Raw genomic sequence first — 26,494 nt, forward strand, 5'->3', positions numbered from 1 at the left:
AATTAAAATTAGTGAAGTGTCCATCTAAATGTTAAAGAAATTTCAATTTAAACAATCTTGGAATGTTTTTTGCTTTGCTCGCAATTCGATAGGCTACTAAATACAAATACGAGCTTCTACCAGATCCACCAGTTTGTGCGATGCAAACTGGTTGTACACGTCCAATTATTTGGTTCCCCTCATAAATACATTTAGTTCGGTTCGGTCGGCCGTTAATATTGTTGTCAAATAAGAGAGTCTCTTCTAATGATGAACGAGGAAGCATGAAACAAGCCTAGTTTTTAAGGGCCACAGTATAACATGATTCAAAATATGTCTTTAATTACGATTCATTATTATAATAACATATACGATTTTAATAATAAAAACTAAAATCACATGACAACTCAAGTCTTTAAACTAGCCTAAGAGATTGAATATCTGTTTGGTAAATATGATTAGGAAATACAACCTGTTTATCGCAAATTATTATATAATGATTGTCATCGATTATGAGTTTTTGATTCACGTTTCGGCTAATCATTCAGATTGAAACAAATAAAAAACAACAAATAAGTTTCCAGTATGATGGTTTTAAAGTATAGCAATAGTTTATTATATAAGTACTCCATTCTGAAGGAAATTGGTCAATTGTCGTCCTCAAGCTCATTGTATGTGTTTTCCTGCGGAGAGAAGAAAATAATAGTACATATGCGATATTTATATCGTTAACAATTCATCTTGAATTACATTACAGTGTGAAACTCTTGCAATTAACGGTAATATGCATTATATACTGAGCCTTTCGATATTGCGCTATTGATTGATGTTTCATTATCTGCCTGGTAGATCAAAATTCTGAAAATTGATAATATTAAAAATGTAAATGATTGTCACTTACAGCACATATTGCATGTTTTGGGACAGGCAAGTTCGGCCATTGTTATATCCTGACAGACATTCGTTTGCCTTTGACATGCTATGGGATCAAGGTCAGCACATGTAGCGCCTACTGTTCCGGTGTTACTGGTAGTGGTTTCAAGCTTTGGTGCGCCAGTTGTTATTGTCTCTATGGAGATACATATATTGAAAATAGTCTGAACGATATCACAATACATAGTGTTTGCTGAATCTAACCAACAATGCAAAACGACTTTTTAAGGGCCGGCCACAGTGCAAAAGTACGCGGGGAAGGTCAACAATATGAACGTTACAAAAGCTCATGTTTAATTTAGGTTTTTTTGGGAACGATTCCTTTAGATGTCAAATATTTATTCTTGGTGATATGATTTGTGGGTGTAAGGAGTTAAACAAGGTTTAACTGACATTTTATCAGATGTTTGATAAAAGAAAAAATTCACATTCTTTCGGAAGGTCTGTCGACATTAATTGTTTTTACAACACATTGAACCTTCTTGATGATATTCTTTAAAATAAGAAAGTTATTCAAAAAAACCTAATTGGCGAGGAAATTCATTTCCTGGTAAGAAGATGCAAATACCTTTTTTAAAATAGCTGCAATAAACACAAAGCCTTATGACATTTTTGATAATGTAAAATCGTTCAATCTGACTTATAAACATAATTATTTTGCGTTAAGACCTTTCCAGGAAAACGAAAATTATTTTTGATTGGAAATCTGATTAAATCTTCTTTCATAACCACAGCTTTACATGTTGCAACCGATATTCAAAATATGCTTGCTAAATATTGATTCTCAAAACTAAATAAAATTTGATTTTTTTAAACATTTTAAATTTTTGTCCTTTCAAAGCATTTGAATTGTGGCCGGACCTTAAAAACAATCATTTTCATACAGACATATTAACGACTTGCCAAGTCACGAAAACCGACAACATATGCTCTATCAAAATGAAAATTTAATTCACCGTAACATCTGATCTACACTAAATAGGGTAAATCTGAGTTTGCCATTAGTCCGCATATAAAAGTGCGAACACCAATAATCAAGTGTTGAATGTACTATCGGTGATTCTATTATACTCATAACGTTTGCTGTCGTTTTTAATAATTCTTAAGTAAGATTCGAAACGCTAAGGTTTTTTATTTGAGTCATAAATGATAGATGTTCTTTGTGAAGGTTTGACTTGGTACACTCATATTCTTTCAAATGCATAATGGTTCTTTACAGAGTATAATTATAATTATTATAATAGATCATTGTACCAAGATATACTACTAGTGTAATTGCATAAATCTTAAATTTAATTACGTAGGATATCTGCCTTCTAGTGTGCTGTTCATTTACAATGAACTTCTTTTTTTTCGTTACCTGTTTTCGTATTGTTTTACGCTCTTATGCTTAATAATTGGCAACGAGAACTGAAAACCTGAAATATCACTCTTCGCAACAAATCGTATCATGATATTGATACGGTAGTTGAGCGACAATGTATTGCTGTACGAGAAGATGTATTTTGAAATGCTCGCTGTCATTTCCGACACTGTGGGATAACCGACGACACCTGTACGAGTCCATACTATATGAACTCGTCGACTTCCTAACAAAAAGTAAGATTAATGAACTTCTTCAAATATTTTACATTTTCAAATCATTTGGAAGGAAAGATTAGCTAATACATGTCGCTTTTATTTTTGATAATGTTTCCTTATTTGTTCCCAGTTTTAGTACAATAGTGTTTTTATTATAAAACTATATTATCACACAGTTTTAAACCTTTCATTTTATAAGGCAGACTGTGTGTAATGTTATTAGTTTCAAACAATAACTGCATCGTATCTGTGAAAGGTTTTTGCTTTAGGTGCTCTGAATAATAGATGTACTCGGGGTTTACCTATACGTTTATTATTATTTGTTTTATTGATTAGTTTCCTCAAGTTAATGCATACTTTAATAAGATTTACCTTTTGCGTTTTATCTTTATTAAGAATTGTTGGGATAAGAGTGAGGTTTGTGCACATAAACTGGTTTAAACCCCCAGTAAATTTACATTTTACTGACCGTTCCAAGGCGGTACCTAACAATTCATGATAAACATACCTAGTTTTTTTTATATATATAGTATGTATGCACTGTGTTGTTTGTGGAATTTTGTCCTGTTCTTCTATGTTTCTTGTTTGTGTTTTATATCTTTGGTTTTTTTTGTTAAAACTCTTTGCTACTGAGCTTGTTTCTGCAGCTTTTTGCATACATATTGTCACAACACACAGAAAAAGTCATGACAGTGTTACCAGGAATATACAATTAACAGAAGAAGGAATACATTTTACTGAATGCCTGACTTATATTTTTATTTTCGATGCCCTATTGACTGTTTAAAGAACATTAACATAGTGTACAACACATTCCACATCAATAAATTGTTTCCGACTGGCTTTGCTTGCATATATTTTTTATTTATCTTAGTTAAACCATTTTTAACTGCCTGTATGTGTTTTACATTTTTTAAATATCTCATCTTATCTTAAATTTTATTGGCATTTACTTTATATCTCGATGGAATTTCAAGTTGACTCATAAAAATATTCTGGATTGAAAAATTGTTCTAAGCAGTTAATGAGCCTACTGGTGCCTGCAAATATTATAGTCGTTTAAGTAATAACTAAGGGGTGTGGAAAGGCATGTTGAACACCTCTAACTTATCAAATTTATACTTTCAACTTGCAAAAGTATAACTTAATATGTATTATACTCTAAAAGTAAAAAATAAAGCACGTTTATAAATGTAAATTTGACACAGTTTTCACGAGAACAAAAGTATCAAATTGGTTTTATCCTTTAAGAAGGGATTTCATAATATATTTGAATATGAAGTATAATACTGATTGTGTTGCCTACAACGGGCCTCTCAAATGTCAATCCTGTGCAACAGTAAGTAAGCTCAGTGCGCTCCGTATATCACTATGTCTAAAATCGTTTCGTCTCGCGGAAGGCACTTTAATTAATTGAGGCTGCTGCAAAGAAAATCTGCCTGCTCAACTTACTCGGGACATACACTTTTCTCGTACTTTTTCTATCGGTAAAAGTTGTCGTTTTAAAACCGGAAAGCGCTATTTGGTTAAACTTTTAAGGATAGTGCTGGATGAAAAAGGCTAAGCAGCGGTTTCGTAGAACGTTCTGCTTGTTTTATTACCTGTGTTATGGATGCTGCACGTCTGCCCTGACCAACCCGCATCACAAATGCACGAGTGCCCGCCAAACAAGACAGTCGGTGAAGGGTGACCATGGTCTCCACACACGTATGCTGTTATAGTGAAGTTTCAAAATCAATACCATATAACACCCTTTTCTGTTTCTTTTGTGTGTCAATTGTCTTTGGTTTTTGTGTAAATAAATTTAAAATGCGGGACATGTGGTCCATAATATAATACATTGTACGACACGAGTCAAGAAGAAAAGATCAGACAAAAAATAAATTTGGTCGTTAAGACAGAAGAAATTTAATAATGTAGATCATATTTCATTATTCTTACGTTCGGCTACAAGTTAAAACAAAATATAAACAATATCATTACACCATGCTATAAGCTAAACATGTGTATTCATTCAAGTCCGGCAATATATCACAGTATTTCGTAAATGTTATTTGCCTGCTCGATATTTGTGTTTGAATGTCGAATGTCATATCAGCACGACATTTTTGAATGTCCTACCAGCCGGACATTTATTTTTGAATGTCGAATGCCATACCAGCACGACACTCATTTTTAAATGGTCAATGTCGTTCACGCTCGACATTTATCTTTTGAATGTCGAATGTCGGATGATTTGCTAAATTCACACACCAAATTCAATTAATGGAGAGATGAGTTCATTACACTAATAAACCATAGTTTGTATGTAAACTGTAGCTGTTATTTTCAAATAACCAGTGCCCTTAACAATGATAACGAAGCTGTGTCATTTAAACTAAAAAGCGTTGCAAACAAAGGACCAGTCTAAAAAGGTGGGGAAATGCAACAATCTAAAGCATATGGCATTTTGCAATGAATAGGGTAATCATGGTAACCTGTTAGAAAAGTATCGAAATCCTACAATTCTTGTATTTATATTAACAACACTTCAAAGAACACTAACGAAGTAAGACAACTATAATTAAACATATCAATACTGTTTCTTCAATGTGAACATTGGTCGAAAACGAAGGGCAATAAAAACAGCCCATTAACGATAAAAACCCCCTGTCCAGTCATTAAAACAATGACAGGAACTTCCGTCCCATAAGCCGTGGTTGTTACAGATCAAAGAGGGTTCACCCGTGTCTGTTTGGTTACATGAGCAAATGAATTTATACACATGCATGATGTACGAGTTGTTCATTTATAAATATCAAGGAGAGTGGGTGTAGGGACTGTTGTGTAGCATAGTGTACACATTCAATAGGTATCGTACTTATATTGAAACATCGCTGTACTTTGAATATACTTAAGTTTTCAAATAGGGTAGACCATTGTATGCTGAATAGATTCGTTATTAAACATATATGTGTCCGAGTGTAAAATGGTTGCATTGCGTTTTGATTAGTCCATCATCTTTCGTTAAAACTAAAAAGAAACAATGATGTTGTAATGACTTGTTTTAATACAACCTTGTCACAACATTTTTCAGGCATGTTGTGATACACATCGAACAGACCACTATCACACTGTCATTACGATATTTCTACCGATAAACTGTGATATTCAATAAAAACAAGCCTGCTAAACTGCCACGTCATTTCGCCCGACATGCTGTTATACACAAGAAAAAGGTCATTGCTTACGGCATTATATGGTATACGACGAAAAGACCCCTTTATCACTGTAACGTCATTTCTCCCGCCATAGTGTGATATACAAAGAAAGGACCTTTTCATACTTAAACGTCATTTATCCCGACATGGTTTGATATACGACGAAAAGATGCGTTTTAAACCGTGACGACATTTTCGCAAGCACGCTGTGATAAACGACAACAAGACCTCTATCACACTGTTACGTCATTTCTCACGGCATGTTGTAATATACGACGATAAAAACACTCTCGCGCTACTATGTCATTTCTCCAAAACATGGTGTGATGACCCCTTTCACACTGTCACAATATTACTCTAGGCATGCTGTAATATACGAAGGAAGGACCCTTTCCACACTGCTACGACATTTATTCCGGTATGCAGTGATATACGACGAAAAGATCCCTTTCACACTGTCACGAATTTTCTCCAGGCATGCTGTGATATACGACCCAACGACAACTTTCACACTTACACACACGTCATTTCTCTCGATATTGTGTAATATACGACGAAAAGACACCTTCCACACTGTTAAGACATTCATCCCGGAATGATATGACATACGATGAAAAGACGCCTTTCACACTGTAATGACAATTTCCCCGACATAGTTTAATGTACGAATAAAGACCCTTTCACACTGTTACGTCATTTCATCCTACATGCTGTGAAATACGACGTAAGGATGCCGTTCACGCTGTCAAGACATTTCTCTCAGCATGCTGTGATATACGACAAAAAGACCCATTTCACACTGTCATGACATTTGTCCTGACATGCTGTGATAAACGACAAAAAGACCCCTTTCACACTATCAAGACATTTTCCCCGGCAGGCTTTGATAAACCACAAAAAGACCCCTTTCACACTGTCATGACATTTCTCCCGACATGCTGTGATATACAATGAAAAAGACTCCTGTCACAATGTCACGACCGTTCTTCCGTAATGCATACAAAATTATATCACTTCGACACTATGAAATTAAAGACGAAACAGCTCAACGTCCTACTTTATATCACGACTTCGACTTTAACACTACAAGAAGGGAACACTACAAGTGAAGGGTTTAAATGAAATCGCTGCAAATCGTAGCAGAATTCGTGACAGTCTGACAGGGATACTAGGTTTGTAACACCAAGTGGTAAATGATGAGTCCACATTTCAATTAATCACTGTCTTGTCTTGTCACTATTTTACGTCATATTGCATTATGTTCGGCACCAGAATTGAATAATTTAACGTGTAACGACAAGTAAGCGTAGCGCAATCCATATGTTCTAATGTCTAGAATGTTGCTATAACGCGGAAAGCACTCTTATCGATGTAGGCCGTTGCATAGAAAATCCACGTGTGAAAACAACACGGATTTTTCTGAAATAACACTTCAGTACTTCACTTTGTATATAAGTGGACCGTTTTCCGTTTAAGCCTAATAGCGCTATTTTGTTCTAGCATGGTGCTTTATAAACAAAATTGCTGCGCAGCGGTATGGGAGAGCTTTCTGCTTAAACTACTACGTATGTCCAGGGTGGTACACGTCTCTCCTGACCATCCCACATCACATGTGCACGAGTAACCGTCAAGTGGGAATCCGTGGCCCCCACACAACAAGTAGGCTATCAAAGTAAAATAACAGAAAGGCATAATCACACTAATATTCCATCCGTTTTTGTTTTTGTCTTTTGTTCGCCTTTCCACACATTTGGTTCATAATTTAAGCTAAGATAAGTTTTGTTCTGGGTCGGCATACATATATAAACATAAAAGATTTGTTAACCCCTTAAAATAACAAGTTTAACAATTTATTATTACACTTTTCGTAGACAGGTCTAGAAAGTTCTTAATATACTGAATTAGCTAAAAATGGCACAAAGAAACAAACAGTAACTTGATAAACGGCAAACTTTTTATATCCTGCATTTTTGTAATAGAATTATGATTATATCTCGCCGCAACTCCTTTAATATCTTAAGAGTGTGACAGAGATACTAGTTATATCAAAACATTGTTGCAACTTTTTCGTCAATCTTTTGAATAAAGATTGACCTAGGCATCTCTTGAATAAAGACTGACATAGGCAACTTTTATTATATTGGCGTTAACTTAATTTTTTCCAAGCTATATCAATATCATTTCAACTTGACTTCCCAAAGTAATGTTTAAAGTAAGAAAATGAGAATGCGTGTACGTAGTTAATGAGCGTACTGAAGTCATTAATAACATTACGCGTTGACATGCACTATTTGTAAGTAAGGTCGTTTCTGTTGGTACAAACTAGTTTTGATTTTATATTGGCTCAGCGAAGGGTTTTTATTGTGACAGTTTGAAATAAGATAAACACCAGATTTATCGCTTGAAACTATCGACCCCTCACCCGAAGGCGGTTTCGTCGGCCTTTTACGTCCGAAAACCAGCTCAATTAAGAAAAAACAACTTTGCGGGCAGTGATCCAACCTATGTGTTGAAACACCATTGAGTTCATCTGCAGTGTCATTATTTTAAAGAAGAAATTTAGATATAATGGCTACATGCACAATGAACTCCATTCTGTTGTCAAGCTATATTATATCAGTAAACACTAAACATACTTTCACATTTACTTCCGCTGTATCCCAAGGAGCATACACAATGATGTCCGGTATTACTCCATACGCCGTGTTGACCACAGTCTGCAAATATTCTTATTTGGATATGAGACACCATGAAGAAATATAACAATATATCGGATCTATGAGATGATCTTTGAAAACTTATACTATCAGGAGTTTTTAAAAATTTTAGTATAAAATCACCCAATAAGACGACCGGCAGTGATCGCAGTCAGCAAGAATTTAAACGTACAAGGCAAGCGATTGGACTCCACGGACTAAACTACGGATTTTTATTGATGGACTGCAAACTCACTGATGGAAAACGAAGTTGTGCCATTTGAACTAATAAGCAGTGTTTAAAACTGGAATTTGAAATAAACCAACTCTTATAATAAACTTTTTGTAATTATATTAACTTAAAGAAGTAAAACTTACCATGGGTAATAGGAGCAACTGAAAAATACAATCTGATACGAAGTGATCTACATTGACGACTAGAGTATATATCTGCCATCACGTGCGGCAATAGCTGGAATCCAGCGATATAATTTGGCACGACAAACGTTACAACAACCTATGCCAAATATATTTATCCAATTAAGATATAAACAAACTTATCTAAAAAAATATCTCTTTTTTACTTGAATAAAATTTATTCAGTAAAAATGTTTATGGACTAAAGAAAAGATTGTTTAATAAAAAAATAAGTATGCACTAAAATATAAATTGTTCTATAAGAAATAGTTTTATTCATAAAGATTTTATGAAGTTAACAAATTATATCGCATTAAAAAATTACGTTCAATAAAACATGTATATGAAGTTAAAAAAAATATATTTCGTGTAATTACCATCATTGGATACTATCTACATCTTGTAACAGGAGTGTTTATTGGTTGAGGCAAAACAACATCAGAGCGCAGAATCAAAGTGGCTTGGTGACAGGAGCTCATCTAGCCATGATAAATAATAATTTTGTCTAGTTGAACTGATTTATCAAGGCTTAATGGTCTTATATGAGCTCATGTCATTAAGCCACTGTGATTCAGAGTTTTCATATTGTTTGGTCTTAACCAATATACTGCATATAAATATTTTACTTTTCAAACTTAGTTACAAAAAAACATGTAAATTAGAATGTTTAACATGGAAATCATACAGAATACATAATTTTCTGATATCCAATGCAAAAAATTATGATACATTATTTGAAGCAAGTTGTTTATACGCCTGTGTTCTTTAAGCCGAATATTACTAAAAGAAAATTAAAGTATAAGGCAGTATCGTTGATCATATAAAATGTGTTATTTTTTCCATCGGAGAGCAATAACTCTTCCCGTCCGCGGAAGTTCATCTTAAACAGGATTTGATATGGCCTTATTGTGTGAAGTTAGCTAAACGTACGACATTCGATTTAAGACATTCAAATGATTAATGCTGTGATGGTAAGAATTAAATACTGGACATTTAAGAAAGAATGTCGTTCTTGCATGACATCGGCCGTTTAACGTTAAAAAAATATCGTGCGTTCGACATATGCCATTCGACATTTGTCATTCATAACTTGTACTTGTACAACAATTGACGAACAAATGTTCTAGGATGTCGTTGGGTATTCGCGATAGCATGCCATACATTTTTTGATGTCCAATGTCGTGTCAAAACGAGATTCTCTCTTTGAATGTCAAATGTCAGGCCAGCTCGACATTTGTGTTTGAATGTCGAATGTCATATTAGCACGACACTCATTTTAAATGGTCAATGTCGTTTACGCTCGACATTATTTTTTTGAATGTCGAATGTCGGTTGTTTTGCTAAATTCACACACCAAAGGCAATAAATGTAAAGATGAGTTCATTACACTAATTAACCATAGTTGGTATGTAAACTGTAACTGTTCCTTTTCAAATAACCAGTGCCTTTAAAAATGAACTTTACATTTGCACAAAAATTCCAACTTTATTGTTATATATGTTTACTTGAGGTAACGTGGTAAACTGGGCGTGTAAGACTAATTTCTATTGAATAATGTAAAAGCTCGATTTAGCTGATACGTTGTTTTATGCCGTCAAATTCATGAAAATGTTTTCACGATATTCTATCATGTTTATTGTCATATTCTCTGTAAGAATAAATAGTCTTTAAGATGATACCTTAATTATTGATAGGTATAAATACATATAAGGTATCAAAATTATATTTAATACAAAGAAAAGGTAGTATTATTCAAGTTTCGAAAGCAATACAAAAATACACAACCATCGAGATAATATAAATAAAAACTAAACATACTTTCACATTTACTTCCGCTGTATCCCGAGGAGCATTCACAATAATTATGTCTATCATTCCAATGGCCGTGGTGACCACAGTCTGTAAAAATACCAATATAGATATCAGCCAACATGAATGTACATTATCTCAGGTTTATAAGATCTTCTTTGAATACATATGTGAATCAAAGCGCTGAAAGCGCTGCAAGACTGTCGGTGACGTAACTGAAGCAAGCAAACACTACCGCAAAGTTCTTTCAAATGAAACGTGATCAAATGATTTCATACAAATGATGAACACTCTTTAAGGTAGATGAAGAAGGATAAATGTGATTATAATAAGCACAAATATATTGGCCCTACTTAATCATGTATCCAATTGCCTACAAGATTCTTAATTCAAATTTCCTAATTTTGAACCGCTTTAAATCAGTTAAATGCATATTCATTATGTTAAAATTGCTTCAATTTATGTCGTCGCTTATAACAGTTTCAGCAAGCAATTACATTCCTTCATTTCATTAGGGTCTGTTGAAGCCAATGTCTTTAAAATGCAAATACTATACAAACTATACCCAAGATTCAAGGGACATAATAAAAATATAACTTTAAAATGATGCTCTTTCAAGCCTAAAAATGCCTCCCAGAACTTCTATCAACAGAGTCCACATATCTACAAAATTTGTGCTCGAGTTACTTTCTTTGATATAAAAGTGAAAACAAATCTGCATGGTGCTGTGGCATCATACAATGAAAAAAACTAATATCTTTAAAATTTGTTTTCTAGTTTGTTTTTATTATAAAAGTGTTAATAAATCTGCATGGTGCTGAAGAAAAAAAACTAATGTCTTAATTTCAAACCTGCAGCATTAATTAGCGCCATGTTGTCAAGAATATCTGGACAATTGAATGAAATATGCATGGACCGAAATGACAGCTGGTTTTTCATTGACAAAAGATGCCTTTGAGGCAGTTTTAAGATTATGCTATTCAAAGTATGAGGGTAGTTGGTACAGTTTTCACTCATATTCAGATGATGGCTGATATTTGCTGATAAACATGTATCCTCTTAGCAGCAGGGAATAAGTAAATGACAGTTTTAATGACCAATATTGGAGATGTGACCTTGACCTCCAAATCCAAAGGGGTCATCTGCTGGTCACCCCAAACCTAAATTTCAAGTTTGAAGGCCATGGGTGCAGACTTTGTCGAGTTGTCACACAGGCAAACTTTTTGCGTTCAATGGTCTGTGACAAATCAATAGGGCTCACCTACTGGTCAGACCCAACCCCAAAGTCAAGTTGTTCAAGGGCCATGTGTGCAGGCTTTTTCCAGTCATTATTAGTACAACCTTTTAGCATTCAAGGTCACTGTGACCTTGACTTTTGACCCAATGACCCCTTAAATCAATAGGATCTTCTAATAGTCAGACTTAGCCTCCATGTTGAGTTTGAGGGCCATAGGTGCAGGCATTGTCAACTTATCAGTCAGATGTATGGTTTGACACCTTCCTGTTCAAGGTCACTGTGACCTTTGACCATATTACCCCTAAAATCAAAAGGGGTCAACTACTGGTTAAACCAAGTTTTCATGTCAAGTTTGACAATAGGTCTAGGAATTGTAGAGTTATCACCCGGAAAAGCTTTGGTCTACTGTCAGACAGACGGACGTAGCGGCCAACATGTGCAAAGCAATATACTCCTCTTCTTTGAAAGGGGCATAATAAATTGAAATTGATTAAATATTTTTGTTTATTATGTTAATTAACTTACACTACATACAACAAGTACCATTTTGATATTTTCGAATGTTCATTTGGGCAGGTACATGGGTTTTGATCTGACTATGAACATGAAACTACATAGTGATGTTCCCTCCTATCAATTCTAAATTTAAATAACCATGAGAAAAAAAGAATGTTTTCACTGCACCATGAATAAATATGTCAAACAAAATAAATGTCAAGTTATTCAAGATTAATTTAACACTGTTCTTTTGATGATTTCCGTGCATTCCTGACTGCAGGTTTTTCCCATTTTCCCACACAGTTATTTCATATTGGCCTTACAAGGTCAGATCTTGAGTTGGGTCTTCATTGCTGGACACTATCTCTTTATCTCCACAGAAAACACACTGGTGCAAGTTTCACTGCAACAACTGCAAAAAAGTCATATTATATTCTAACTGAACTCTGCATCAATATTCAATTATTTTTTATTGGATTTAGGAAATGTCTTTGTTTTAAAGGGTTCATATAAATTAATGCATTTTTTTCAATTTAATGCATTATCATGCTGGACTCTTTGACATTGATGGTTAAAACAAAGAAGGCATATGATTTGTGTACAGATTAAACATTATTAATTATAAATATGTTCTTTAATAATTATAAATATGTTCTTTAATAAATAGACAAGTGGCAACAATTTCCCCTGTTAAAAAGTTTACATTTGCATATCTGCAGATTAATCAATTGCATTTCTTTTGCTTTGATTATTTAAGTAAAATGAGTTAGACATGATAACGCATTAAAATAAGAAATATATTTTTGGGCATCAAATTATAGTGTGTGCCTTCAATCTAGAAATAAATTTCTTCTCAACATATGCTAAATTATAAAAAAATATATAAACCAAGATTTTGTTTATGACATACCTGCATAGTTAGTGGTCTCCATAACAGCTCAGAAATGCTCCCTATGACAAACTAAGTGCTGGTGTATGGCTGGGGAATAGTGCTGCTCCAACCAATAGCACAATTCTTCCTACATGTGGACCAGCTCCTCAATATGGTTTCTGTCATGGCAGTGATAACAGTATGTAACATGCCCTTTTCTACTTTCCAGAGAATGAATCTTCCAATCTAAATTACAAATATAAAAACAAATATATACATATGCACATGTAATGTTGTTAAAAACAAACCATTTATATGCCACAAAACTATAAGATTTTAGGTGAAAATTGAGCCAAATCAAAACATTTAGTCATTTAAAGCTGCACTCTCACAGATTTACTATTTTTACAACTTTTGTATTTTTTTGTCTTGGAATGACCTATTTTTTTGCTAAAATATCTGCAAACCAGTGATATAAGACTACTGACAAAATATTAGATTGCAGACTTCCATATTTCAGGTCGAAAACAAAGGTTTTATGGCTTAAAGCGTTACTAACGGTTTAAGAAAAATACATAAAACATTTTGAACTTAAATATAAACATTTTCTGACAAATTTATTGTCAGCAATCTTATATGAATGGTTAACATGCATTTGCACATAAATTGGCCCGTTCCAAGACAAAAAATAAATAAAGTAGTCAAAACATTCAATCTGTAAGAGTGCTGCACTCTCAGTCACAGATTGAAGGTTTTGACAACTTCTTTTACTTTTTGGCTTGGAATAAGCTAATGAAAAGCAGTATGAAAACTGATGAAATAAGACTGCTGACAAAAGATAAGATCATGTTTTTTACATTTACATTTGTAACTATTGTTTTTTTTTTGGTTAAAAGCATTACTTACGCTTTACTAATAATGAGATTTTTGGCACAGAACATCATCTTTTGACCGTATTAAAATAAGAAAACAGCGTTCCAATATTTTCAGTTGTCTTTTTTGACTGAATTAATATAAGAAAGCAGCGATCCCCTTTTTCCAGTTGTCTGTTATGTCCAGTGTTCAGAAATTCGCATAAAATAATTCATTACAAGACCAAGAAATAAAAAAAGAGTTCGTAAAACAGACAATCTGTGAGAGTGCAGCTTAAACATCTGATATGCATTATCAGCCAAGTGCAGACCTACTCACATCCTGGCTACACAACCAGTACATTCATCAGCTTTACTGATTCGAATCAGGCACATTTATATTGGTAGACTAGCATTTTACCATTCTGTGCTGGCCAGTAAAGTTCTCATTTGAATTCATTTTTTTTGCCAACTCTGTTTCAACTGAACTTCCTAAATGAATGAGAAGTTTCAAAAAATAATTACAATATCTCAGTAAATACCTGCATTTATGTGTTTCTTGTGCAATCTGTCAGCTTTGGTAGGCTCAGGTTTCATTTTGTCCACCTCAATACTTCTAGTCTGATGTACTGCCATCCAATTTTTAAGTCAGGTCAGGCAGCCATTTCAGCTTTGTTCCAGTTGATTGTATCAGATGATGTTAACAATACTAGCCTTGTATCCAGGCAATTCTCAATCTGAAAGTTTACGAAAGAACATGGCCTGTAATATTTAATAAAAGAATCATAATTGTTTACTCCTGGATGATGGGTTCTAAAGTAAACCTTTGAGAAAAGATGCTACTGGTATGGTGCTTGAACCCACGACCATGTGAACACTTGCATAGAGATCTGTCAAACTGAGCTAACTGGGTAACTGATTTTTAGGCAGCTCCCAGCTTGGCTCTACAATTGACAGGTGCATTATACATTATAGAGACAATAAATCAAACACTTGAAGCACTAGTCCAAATAATAGTATCTTAACTGATCTTTTTACAAATTTTGAAATGGCATATCCTTCACATACAATTTTTTTGTACCAAAAGTGGGTAGCTATTCCGATTGGGATTCCGGGTCAGGTAATTATATATATCTAAAATATGAGTTATGTTCACAAAAAAAAAAAAAAAACCTGACGAATTATTATGAGTTTGATGAGTGTTTTTCTTCATTTCATACTGTCAAAACATAATGATATAAACTGTTATACATGAAGATCACCTGCAAGGCTGCGGTGCATAGATGTACATAGATGTAAAATGGTTGTGTTTAAATGCATTAAATGCTTGTTTTGTGAAAAAAATCTTTGCACTTACATGGTAATAACTAAAATACGAATATAAACCTTTAATATCTATTTCAAACATATAATACTTATCTAACTACGATTTCAATATCTTTCAACCCCCACCCTGTTTTGCACAAACCCGCTTAGACGTAAGGGATTGGAAGAATCCCATATAACACGTCTATTTTTTTAGACTATTGAAGCATATATGTTCTTTTTTGATGGTTGAGACGTTTCAGGTTAAACAACAATTAAAAATGCGAAATAATTTTAGTGAATAATCAACTCTGAATTGAAAGTAACATGAAGATGTTGTAGTGAAGGATTTGCCATATATATATATATATACATTTTTTTTAATCGTAAAAAGAGTCCGTCAACGTACAAATATTTAGACTAAGAGATGTAGATCAGCTAGATGTACCTTCTAGTCCAAATAATTGTACATTGACAGATTTTTTTACTATTTTTGATACAGCAAATCCTTCACGTACAAATTGTTTTGTACGAATAGTGGGTAGTTATTCCGGGTTAAAGCATATTGCATCTATAACATATCATAAAAACAAGAAATATTACCAGATAATGTTATTTTATATAAATTCCGTAACCAAAAAGTAATATCAAGCAAATAATTATGAGTTTGATGGTTTTTTCTTCATTTCATTCTGTCAAAACATAACAATATATACATGAAGGGCACCTGCAAGGCTGCAGTTCACAATTTTACAACAATCGGAACATTTCGGCCATCAATTGTAACAACTGGTCATCTTCGGTAAGCTTCGAGATAGTCAATCCCTGTTGGATACTGGCTAAGGTGTTCAGATTGTTCGGCCAAGGCCGAGTTGTTACGATTGTATTATCTCGAAGCTTGTCGGAGGTGGCCGAATTGTTACGATTGGGTCAAGTTTGTTCCACTTGGCATAATTGTTGTCTGTGTCAGTCAACTTTCCTTTTAATGAAAAGGTGAATAATGTGTTTTAATGCATTAGATGCTTGTTTTTTGCAAAATAGCTTTGCACTTCCATGGTAAAATATGAATATAAATCTTTACTTCATTATTCATTTCACCTTAAAATACTTCACTTAATACAATTTCAATATTTTTCAAACACCCCCGCTTTTTGCACAAAACCGTTTAGACGTCAGGGATTGGAAGAATCCCGTATAACACGTCTATTATTTCAGACTAATGTACATGTACCTTCGTGTCCGAAATCGATCACTTCCTGGCAGCTCATTTCTGGATTGTCTCCATCTAAATTTAACATTTTTAGACGCATACATTGATGCCATTTTTGATTCGATTGATGTTAAAGCAATAGCACTAAATACAGGTCGGTTATTTTGTAGAAGAACGTTTTCGAAGTAACATTCAATTTCATTTCCGCATAATCGCCGCCATATTGTGTATGACTTTAAAAACTACACCCTATAGTCCAAAATAACAATAGGCATAACGTTGACACACTGTGATAGGTATAATCCAGATAATTTACTCAAACAAATACAATAGTTCGATTGCTGCTGAAAAAAAAATATTTTGAAACATAAAAGCTATTTCACAAAATATTACATGACATGAACTCTTTAACCGCGTATGATTTATTTCTTAATAGCTTTCATTCATAAAATAAGTTCTTTGCCGGGGTTTGCCGGGTCAGTCTTGAATGACGGGATATGTGTGACGTCACACGGGGTGCAAACATGTGGTGTAGCTTACTATTGGATGTAGGGTAAAATGACTTCGTATGTAAATGCTATACTTTCATTATTTTTCATTATTTTGTTCAATAAAACTCACCAAATTGCAACGGTACAACTATACTAAGAGTAACACGCAATGTTTGTCATAAAAAAGGCAATAACGCGTTAAATACACATAAGCAGGTACTTGACGCCCCACATTCACGTAAGTAGTTCTGTTGCTACGCAGGTGGTGTGTATTAATATATTCATGTTCAATATGTCGTGTCAGGCGACTAGTCGCGTTTCTGAAATACCGCTCTCTAAAGACTGTCGGCTTGCAGCCGACAGTCTAAAAACAAGTTCGGTAACAAAAAGTTTAAACATAAACCTAGTTTAATGGCACTGGGTAAACGCCAACACTTAACTTACACGTATTTGTATACATCTTTAAATACATCACTCCATGGACTAAACTTTACGGATTGTTTTATTGATGGACTGCAAACTCGCTGATTGATAACGAAGCTGTATCCAACCAACTAGGCAGTGATGGGACTCAACTGGCTAAAATATGCGGATTTTTATATTGATGGACTGCATACTCGCTGATATATAACGAAGCTGTGTCATTTAAACTAATTAGCCGTGTTTAAAACTGGAATTTGGAATAAACCAGTGCCTTTTATAATTAAATTTTCTGTAATTATATTAATTTAAAGAAGGACAACTTACCATGGGTAATAGGAGCAACTGAAAAATACAATCTAATACGAAGTGATCTACATTGACGACTAGAGCTTGTCTACCATCAAGTGCGTAAATAGCTTGATTCGAGCTATATATAATAGCTCGACCAACGTTACGACATTTTATGCAAACAAAATTTATTTATTAAAATTATATACGAACTTTACTAAGAAAATATGTATTTTATGCTTGCAATATATTTATTCAATACAAATGTTTATAGACTGATCCATTCAGCTCATACGTTGTTTTATGACGTCTTATTCATGTTAATTGTTTACACGATATCATATCATGCTATTTCTCATATCCTCTGGAAAATTAAATAGCCTTAAAGACGGTACCTTAATTATTGATAGGTATAAATACATATAAGTGGTCAGCATTATATTTAATACAAAGAAAAGGCAGTGTTATTCAAGTCTGGAAAGAAAAACAAAAATACACAAACATCTAGATAATTGAAATAAAAACTAAACATTCTTTCGCAATTGCTTCCGCTGTACCCGGGGAAGCATATACATTTATGAAAATGATCACTCCAATGGCTGTGTTTACCACAGTCTGTAAAATATCAATATGGATATTAGCCACCATGAACGGGTAAAGCCTGATTTCAGCTTCATAAGATCTTCTTTGAAAACTTAACTTAAAACGTATTTGTTTACATCTTTGAAAACATCACTCCATTAGCCGTGATGACCGCAATCTGCAAAAGTACCAATCTATGAAATAGTGATTTCCCATGACGTGTAGAGCAGGTATCTGCCACCACGAATGAAAATATTTCTGCATTCACTTCATTGATGGACTGCAGACTCGCTGATGGATACCGAACCGCTGTCAATTACGCTAATTTACCGTTTTTTAAACTGTAATTTGGAATAAAGCAGTGTCTTAAATACGATATTTTCTTTTATTTATATATACTTGAGGAAGCAAAACTTTTTTTAGTAAATCCACGAGAAAATACAATCATGTACGTTGTTATCTGCCTTGACAAGCATAATTGATCTCTACCACCACATGCGAAAGCAACTACAAAAAAAATTGGCATGTATATTATAACTATTATAATAAAGTTACAAAAACAACATTTTTTCAATGTTTTATAACAAATCTTCAAATTTTAAATGAGGAAAAACGTCCTTTTAATGACGATACGAAATTTTTGAATGCCGTCATGTGATATGATCGATAACAGTGATTACTGTTAAGCAAGGGAAGTAACCACTGTATGGAGTCTGAAAAATACATGCTGTATGTGTAACCCAGATTAAATTCTGATAGTTTAAGGGAGACAATTCATGCAGGTTGACATTAATGTTTTACCTGTTATTTGTTATTGTTTCCCTTGATATGTTATATGGTTGAGTGATTTCTTTGAAATTGGTCAGGTGACTGAAGCTTTAGTTTTAAGTCGGTGTAAGTAAAGGAAAATTATAATGGCCAGTATTGTTTGCATTTGATCTTTTAACTACTTTATTTGTGTTTGCAATTTGTTGGAAATAAAATCATGCATTTGGTAGATTTGTCAGGCTGAATTTTGTATTTTCGTGTTAGTAGACTTTTGAGGATTGGTTTCAATATAGCATAATCTGCAAATTGTTCTTTAGATCTAATATTGCATTCATGTTTTTGAGTTTTCAGTTATAACCAGCATGAACTGCATTCACCTGCGAGATGTATGATTAATAGTGAGGAGTTCAGCCCCACAGACTTGGTAGGTGATTGATGTAAACTGTTTTGTACATGTTTGTTAGTGGTATATGTACTTTGTTATGTCATTGTATGTTATGGCTTTTTAACGCCACGTGACAATTACAACGCATATATTATTTGTTTACTACATTATGTTTCTATTACAAGAACAGTTATATATGTATTGTAATAAGTAACTCTTTTCTATGTTTAGAACGTGCTCTCTTATATTATACGTTATTACGCTCTTCGAACTATATGGAAATAAATGTATATAATTACTGAAACGGTGCTATAAAGATTAAAACGAACCCATGCCTTTCTCACATATCCATTATAACTATTTGATTAGCGTGGAAAGTTAAGGCTGGAAATATATATTTGACGTTGATTGAAGAACTCTAGTGTTCACAGACAGTTTCAATGCGGTTAGACAAACATTTATTGATACTAGATTTCGACCAATTGAAAATGGCCTTCTTTAAGCGCCCATCATTTGGAATGAACAATGATAAAACCAATACTGAATATTAGAAGGAGTGATGCGTTTCACTATAGGTTGATAAATTAATGTGTGAAGTTTGCTAAAACATATAATTGTCCCTATAAGAAATTCAAAAGATGAATGTCGTGCTGACACGTCATCGACATTGGACATTCCAACATCTATCTCGTGCTCGTACACTTCATACAACCAAATCTAACACATGTTGAGATGGTCAAATTTGAAAATTCAAGGATAAATACTAGTAAATGTTGTATTCTAATATCATGCGCAATATGTTATACACATAAACATTGCTATTATTGAGATTTCGCAAGTGTCTGTTTGACGTCACTGTTGCATAATTTAAGATATACGAAGGCACGGACCTTAAATCAATGGACTTCATACTCGCTCATAGATAACGAATCTGAGTCCATTGCAATGATTTACTATGTTGTGTATGTAACTGTAACTGTGATTATGATATAAACTTCAATAATGAACCTTACATTTGAATAGAACTCCAACTCTACTATTATCTATGTTCACTTGAGGAAGCAAAACTTACCATGCTGATGAGAACCACCTTGGCCACAGCATCTTAGATCTGCAATAAGTCATCATGGTACATTTACAAGTGCATAATGGTTGAAAAACGAAGCTAAAAAGTCATGTGCGGGGTTGTCGTTTAGGTGCTGAAGTCTATGATTTCAAAAAAATGATATTTACTGTATCAACTTGAGATTTATAATATATTTAGGTTAAAACGTATGGAACTAACATTTGAACCCCCTTCTGTTTGATATTAGAAGCTTTAAGGTAGCCTCGCTATTGCTTTGAAATAGACGTCTCAAATATCTAAGCGTCATCTTTAAAATAATAATTTATGATCATTAAGCGTTGACAAACAATTCAAAGGTATTCATCATGTACATCAAAAGGTTACAAAGTAGTCGGAATATTATCAAATGGCTTCCAACGACAAATGTAATACAAAATAGCAAATATCCTTCAAGATAAAAAACAACAAAACAACAATTACACAACTATTAGAAACATAGGGGGAAATCAAGCCCAGTCCACATAGTTTTAGGACGCATGTTTTCTATGTAGTGCAAACTCCATCCGCGAGTCAACAACATTATATCCACGAGGACCTAGGTGGCGCTAAAAGCTTGCTTCGCGTTGCATTATGTCTGGTTGAATAGCTCTCAATAGTAGACCACATAGCCACGCCCCCTGGTTTACGTTTATTTTTTATCAACATGGACACAATTGAAGCGGTCCGTAGGTTAAACATAGGATAGGAATGTTTCCAACGTAGCCAGTTAATCTTAACACTGAGTGTTGGGCGTTTTTAATATTATCTCAATATGGTGACCGTTATGCTAGTTCAAGGACTGTAAAGAGCGCACAATGATAACTGACTAAATAAATATAACAACTAAGACTCAATGAATATAAGACTGGATTTAAAATTCAACCAATGTAACTAAAATTTAATCTTTTAGCATTTTATAGACTATGCTACAAATTTTTTCAACTAGTGGGTGTGCTTTCAGCGATGATGAAAAAATACATTTTTATCGATCATTTAGAACTAAGAATTGCAAAGATTATAAAAGCGATGTTCAAATTATACAATACTAATATTATTTCACAGAAAAAATAATAGAATCCTTGTGTTTTACCTTTATGCTCCAGCAACACAACGACAATGACGAGGACTGCAAGAAAGACATTAAGAACGCATGACGTACGTAGTGAGTGATTAAGTTTGTACAAGTATGTGGCGTTTAGATGCCTGTTGACCCCCTAAAATATTTATGTTATTTGAAATAGATAAATAATACGTTCAAAAGTATAGCAAAAATACCACAAGAAGTTATTTTCCCAGATATATGATAACTTAGGTCATTTTAAGTTGGATTTCATGTGAAAAAGAACCAAAAACACGAATGAAATAAATGTAACTATACTCTTTGTACGTTTATTTATTTGTTTCACAACGCGACGATAATCAGAAGTTCTCCATTAGCCGATAAGCGGTTAAAATTTTGCTGTCTGCCTGTGGAACGTTAACAGGTGAATTAAATTTTAGATTAAAAATCAAATTTGCGACCGGCCATATCCAGGACAGCAATATTAACTACATAATCATATTTAATTGATCCGTTCTAACAACAACTTAAACTTATATATGGAGTCAACGCGTACGGAGTCTATGAAGTATGCTGGTGGTCGATTACTAGCCTAGACTAAAAGTGACGGTTTTTATTTAGCGTTGGCATTGAAAATAAAAGGAAATCAAAGAAGAAGTGAATTAAAAGTTTTCAAAACTATGAACATTGTAAATGTATTTCGATATAAAATTTACAAGGCTTTTTTCAATTAAGATCAGAAAGTTGTTTCAATTTTTACTGAATTGAATCATGATATTCAATACATGAAAAGGAAGCGTGCAATGATTTGTACTGATCAAGTTTGGATTTATTTGATGAGGAATCAGAATAGAAAAATCAATTGCAACACAATCTTGTTTGTTTTATTCCAGTTTCTCTCAAAAATGAATTTAATTTAAAGGGAAGGTCTGAAGTAGATGTAAAAGGATTTTTTTAAATAATTTACAAAATAAAATTAAGCGTATGTATTAGAGAACTTTAAACGTGGCGAATTCGGGCGTTATTTAAAATGAATGAAGATAATTGACCTTCGTGCTGATAAGACTGGGGTTAGATACCTTGATGACAACATAAGACTAAGTCATTACCAAGTATTGTAACAATGTAAATTATGTAGTAGAAAATAATTGCTCTGATTGTCGTAAATGTTCACATACAGCAAGAACGTTAGAGGCGTTTTTATGGTATAGAAGGAAACTTTTCCACCCACACCCCAATAAATAAAAAACAGACGTTTCATATGAAAACAATGACAACAACAAGGGCAAGCCGGGTAGTTAACAATCAAATACAACTCCTGATAAGAGGCACTAAGCCATAGCCACATAAGACAAGCATAGTAGCTTAAATGTTAGGGAAAAACGCTGTTAAGGGGCAGTAAGCTAGAGCCCGAAGCAGGGTCAAGCCCAGAAGCTAATATTCAACCAAAACTCCTGGTCAGAGGCAGTACGCTAGAGCCCAAGGTAGGGTCAAGCCCAGTAGCTAACATTCAATAAAACTCCTGGTTAGAGGCAGTGAGCTAGAGCCCAAAGTAGGGTCAAACCAAGTAGCTAACATACAAGAAAAACGCCTGGTAAGAGGCAGTAAGCTAAGCCCATAGCAGGGCCAAGCCCAGTATATAAATTTCAAGCAAAACTCCTGGTTAGAGGCAATAAGCTAAGCTCATAGCAGGGTTAAGCTCATAAGCTTACATTCAAGCAAAACTCCTGGTTAGAGGCAGTACGCTAGAGCCCTAAGCAGGGTCAAGCCCCGAACCTAACATTCATGTAAAACTCTTGGTCAGAGGCAGTAAGGTGGAGCCCAAAGCAGGGTCAAGCCCAGTAGCTAACATTCAAGAAAAACTCCTGGCAAGAGGCAGTAAGCTAAACCAATTGCAGGGTTAATCTCATTAGCTTACATTCAAGCAAAACTCCTGGTTAGAGGCAGTACGCTAGGGCCCAAAGCAGGGTAAAGCCCAGTAGCTAACATTCAATTTAACTCCTGGTTAGAGGCAGTAAGGTAGAGCCCAAAGCTGGGTCAAGCCCAGTATCTAACATTCAAGCAAAACTCCTGGTTAGAGGCAGCGAGCTAGAGCCCAAAGTAGGGTCAAGCCCAGTAGCTAACATTCAAGCAAAACTCCTGGTCAGAGGCAGTGAGCTAGAGCCTAAAGTAGGGTCAAGCCCAGTAGCTAACATTCAAGAAAACTCCTAGTTAGAGGCAACAAGCTAAGCCCAAAGCAGAGTCAAGCCCAGAAGCTTACATTTAAGCAAAACTCCTGGTTAGAGGCAGTAAGCTTAGCCCATAGCAGGGTCAAGCCCAGAAGCTTACATTCAAGCAAAACTCCTGGTCAGAGGCAGTAAGCTAAGCCCATAGCAAGGTCAAGCCAATATTTAACATTCAAGCAAAACTCCTGGTTAGAGGCAGCGAGCTAGAGCCCAAGGTAGGATCAAGCCCAGTAGCTAACATTCAAGTAAAACTCCTGGTAAGAGGCAGTGAGCTAGAGCCCAAAGTAGGGTCAAACCCAGTAGCTAACATTCAAGAAAACTCCTGGTTACAGGCAATAAGCTTAGCCCATAGCAGGGTCAAGCCCAGTATCTAAATCTCAAGCAAAACTCCTGGTCAGAGGCAGTAAGTTAAGCCCATAGCAGGGTCAAGCCCAGTGTCTAAATTTCAAGCAAAACTTCTGGTAAGAGGCAAAACGCTAGAACCCAAAATAGGGTCAAGCCCAGTAGCTAACATTCAAGCAAAACTCCTGGTAAGAGGCAATGAGCTAGAGGCCAAAGTAGGGTCAAGCCCAGTAGCTAACATTCAAGAAAAACTCCTTGTTAGAGGCAACAAGCTAAGCCCATAGCAGGGTCAAGCCCAGAAGCTTACATTCAAGCAAAGCTCCTGGCCAGAGGCAGTACGCTAGAGCCCAAAGCAGGATCAAGCCCAGTAGCTAACATTCAAGAAAGCTCCTGGTTAGAGGCAATAAGCTAACCCCATAGCAGGGTCGAGCCCAGAAGCTTACATTCAAGCAAAACTCCTGGTCAGAGGCAGTAAGCTTAGCCCATAGCATGGTCGAGCTCGTAAGCTTACATTCAAGCAAAACTCCTGGTCAGAGGCAGTTCGCTAGAGCCCAAAGCAGGGTAAAGCTCAGTAGCTAACATTTAAGTAAAACCCCTAGTCAGAGGCAGTAAGGTAGAGCCCAAAGCTGGGTCAAGCCCAATATCTAACATTCAAGCAAAACTCCTGGTTAGAGGCAGCAAGCTAAAGCCCAAGGTAGGGTCAAGCCCAGTAGCTAACATTCAAGTAAAACTCCTGGTCAGAGGCAGTGAGCTAGAGCCCAAAGTAGGGTCAAGCCCAGTAGCTAACATTCAAGAAAGCTCCTGGTTAGAGGCAATAAGCTAAGCCCATAGCAGTGTCAAGCCAAGAAGCTTACATTCAAGCAAAACTCCTGGTCAGAGGCAGTAAGCTTAGCCCATAGCAGGGTCGAGCTCGTTAGCTTACATTCAAGCAAAACTCCTGGTTAGAGGCAGTACGCTAGAGCCCAAAGCAGGGTAAAGCCCAGTAGCTAACATTCAAGTAAAACCCCTAGTCAGAGGTAGTAAGGTAGAGCCCAAAGCTGGGTCAAGCCCAATATCTAACATTCAAGCAAAACTCCTGGTTAGAGGCAGCAAGCTAAAGCCCAAGGTAGGATCAAGCCCAGTAGCTAACATTCAAGTAAAACTCCTGGTAAGAGGCAGTGAGCTAGAGCCCAAAGTAGGGTCAAGCCCAGTAGTTAACATTCAAGAAAGCTCCTGGTTAGAGGCAATAAGCTAAGCCCATAGCAGTGTCAAGCCCAGAAGCTTACATTCAAGCAAAACTCCTGGTCAGAGGAAGTAAGCTTAGCCAATAGCAGGGTCAAGCCCAGTTTCTAAATTTCAAGCAAAACTCCTGGTCAGAGGCAGTAAGCTAAGCCCATAGCAGGGTCAAGCCCAGAAGCTTACATTCAAGCAAAACTCCTGGTCAGAGGCAGTAAGCTAAGCCCATAGCAAGGTCAAGCCAATATTTAACATTCAAGCAAAACTCCTGGTTAGAGGCAGCGAGCTAGAGCCCAAGGTAGGATCAAGCCCAGTAGCTAACATTCAAGTAAAACTCCTGGTAAGAGGCAGTGAGCTAGAGCCCAAAGTAGGGTCAAACCCAGTAGCTAACATTCAAGAAAACTCCTGGTTACAGGCAATAAGCTTAGCCCATAGCAGGGTCAAGCCCAGTATCTAAATCTCAAGCAAAACTCCTGGTCAGAGGCAGTAAGTTAAGCCCATAGCAGGGTCAAGCCCAGTGTCTAAATTTCAAGCAAAACTTCTGGTAAGAGGCAAAACGCTAGAACCCAAAATAGGGTCAAGCCCAGTAGCTAACATTCAAGCAAAACTCCTGGTAAGAGGCAATGAGCTAGAGGCCAAAGTAGGGTCAAGCCCAGTAGCTAACATTCAAGAAAAACTCCTTGTTAGAGGCAACAAGCTAAGCCCATAGCAGGGTCAAGCCCAGAAGCTTACATTCAAGCAAAGCTCCTGGCCAGAGGCAGTACGCTAGAGCCCAAAGCAGGATCAAGCCCAGTAGCTAACATTCAAGAAAGCTCCTGGTTAGAGGCAATAAGCTAACCCCATAGCAGGGTCGAGCCCAGAAGCTTACATTCAAGCAAAACTCCTGGTCAGAGGCAGTAAGCTTAGCCCATAGCATGGTCGAGCTCGTAAGCTTACATTCAAGCAAAACTCCTGGTCAGAGGCAGTTCGCTAGAGCCCAAAGCAGGGTAAAGCTCAGTAGCTAACATTTAAGTAAAACCCCTA

At 35.4% G+C, this 26,494-nt stretch overlaps 1 protein-coding gene and 1 long non-coding RNA gene across 2 annotated transcripts in view; both read right to left on the reverse strand.

Annotated features, from left to right (window-relative positions):
* Positions 1 to 558: 558 nt before the first annotated feature.
* Positions 559 to 26,494, reverse strand: part of LOC128239988 (neurogenic locus notch homolog protein 1-like) — a 29,459-nt gene continuing 3,523 nt past the window's right edge. The window contains exons 2-10 of the mRNA XM_052956469.1: positions 21,720 to 21,755; positions 20,597 to 20,635; positions 17,826 to 17,843; positions 10,625 to 10,705; positions 8,768 to 8,785; positions 8,330 to 8,410; positions 4,095 to 4,205; positions 881 to 1,048; positions 559 to 662 (exon numbers count right to left, since the gene is read on the reverse strand). Coding sequence (XP_052812429.1) covers positions 661 to 662; positions 881 to 1,048; positions 4,095 to 4,205; positions 8,330 to 8,410; positions 8,768 to 8,785; positions 10,625 to 10,705; positions 17,826 to 17,843; positions 20,597 to 20,635; positions 21,720 to 21,755 — 554 coding nt within the window. The 3' untranslated portion in view covers positions 559 to 660. The remainder of the gene's footprint in view (positions 663 to 880; positions 1,049 to 4,094; positions 4,206 to 8,329; positions 8,411 to 8,767; positions 8,786 to 10,624; positions 10,706 to 17,825; positions 17,844 to 20,596; positions 20,636 to 21,719; positions 21,756 to 26,494) is intronic.
* LOC128239991 (uncharacterized) lies at positions 12,438 to 14,684 on the reverse strand. Its single transcript, XR_008261988.1, has 3 exons — positions 14,615 to 14,684; positions 13,261 to 13,467; positions 12,438 to 12,762 (listed from the first exon to the last, which is right to left on the reverse strand). It is a non-coding gene; the product is annotated as an uncharacterized LOC128239991 (long non-coding RNA).

Source organism: Mya arenaria, chromosome 7, assembly GCF_026914265.1.
Source record: "Mya arenaria isolate MELC-2E11 chromosome 7, ASM2691426v1".
NCBI classification, from domain to species: Eukaryota; Metazoa; Mollusca; class Bivalvia; order Myida; family Myidae; genus Mya; species Mya arenaria.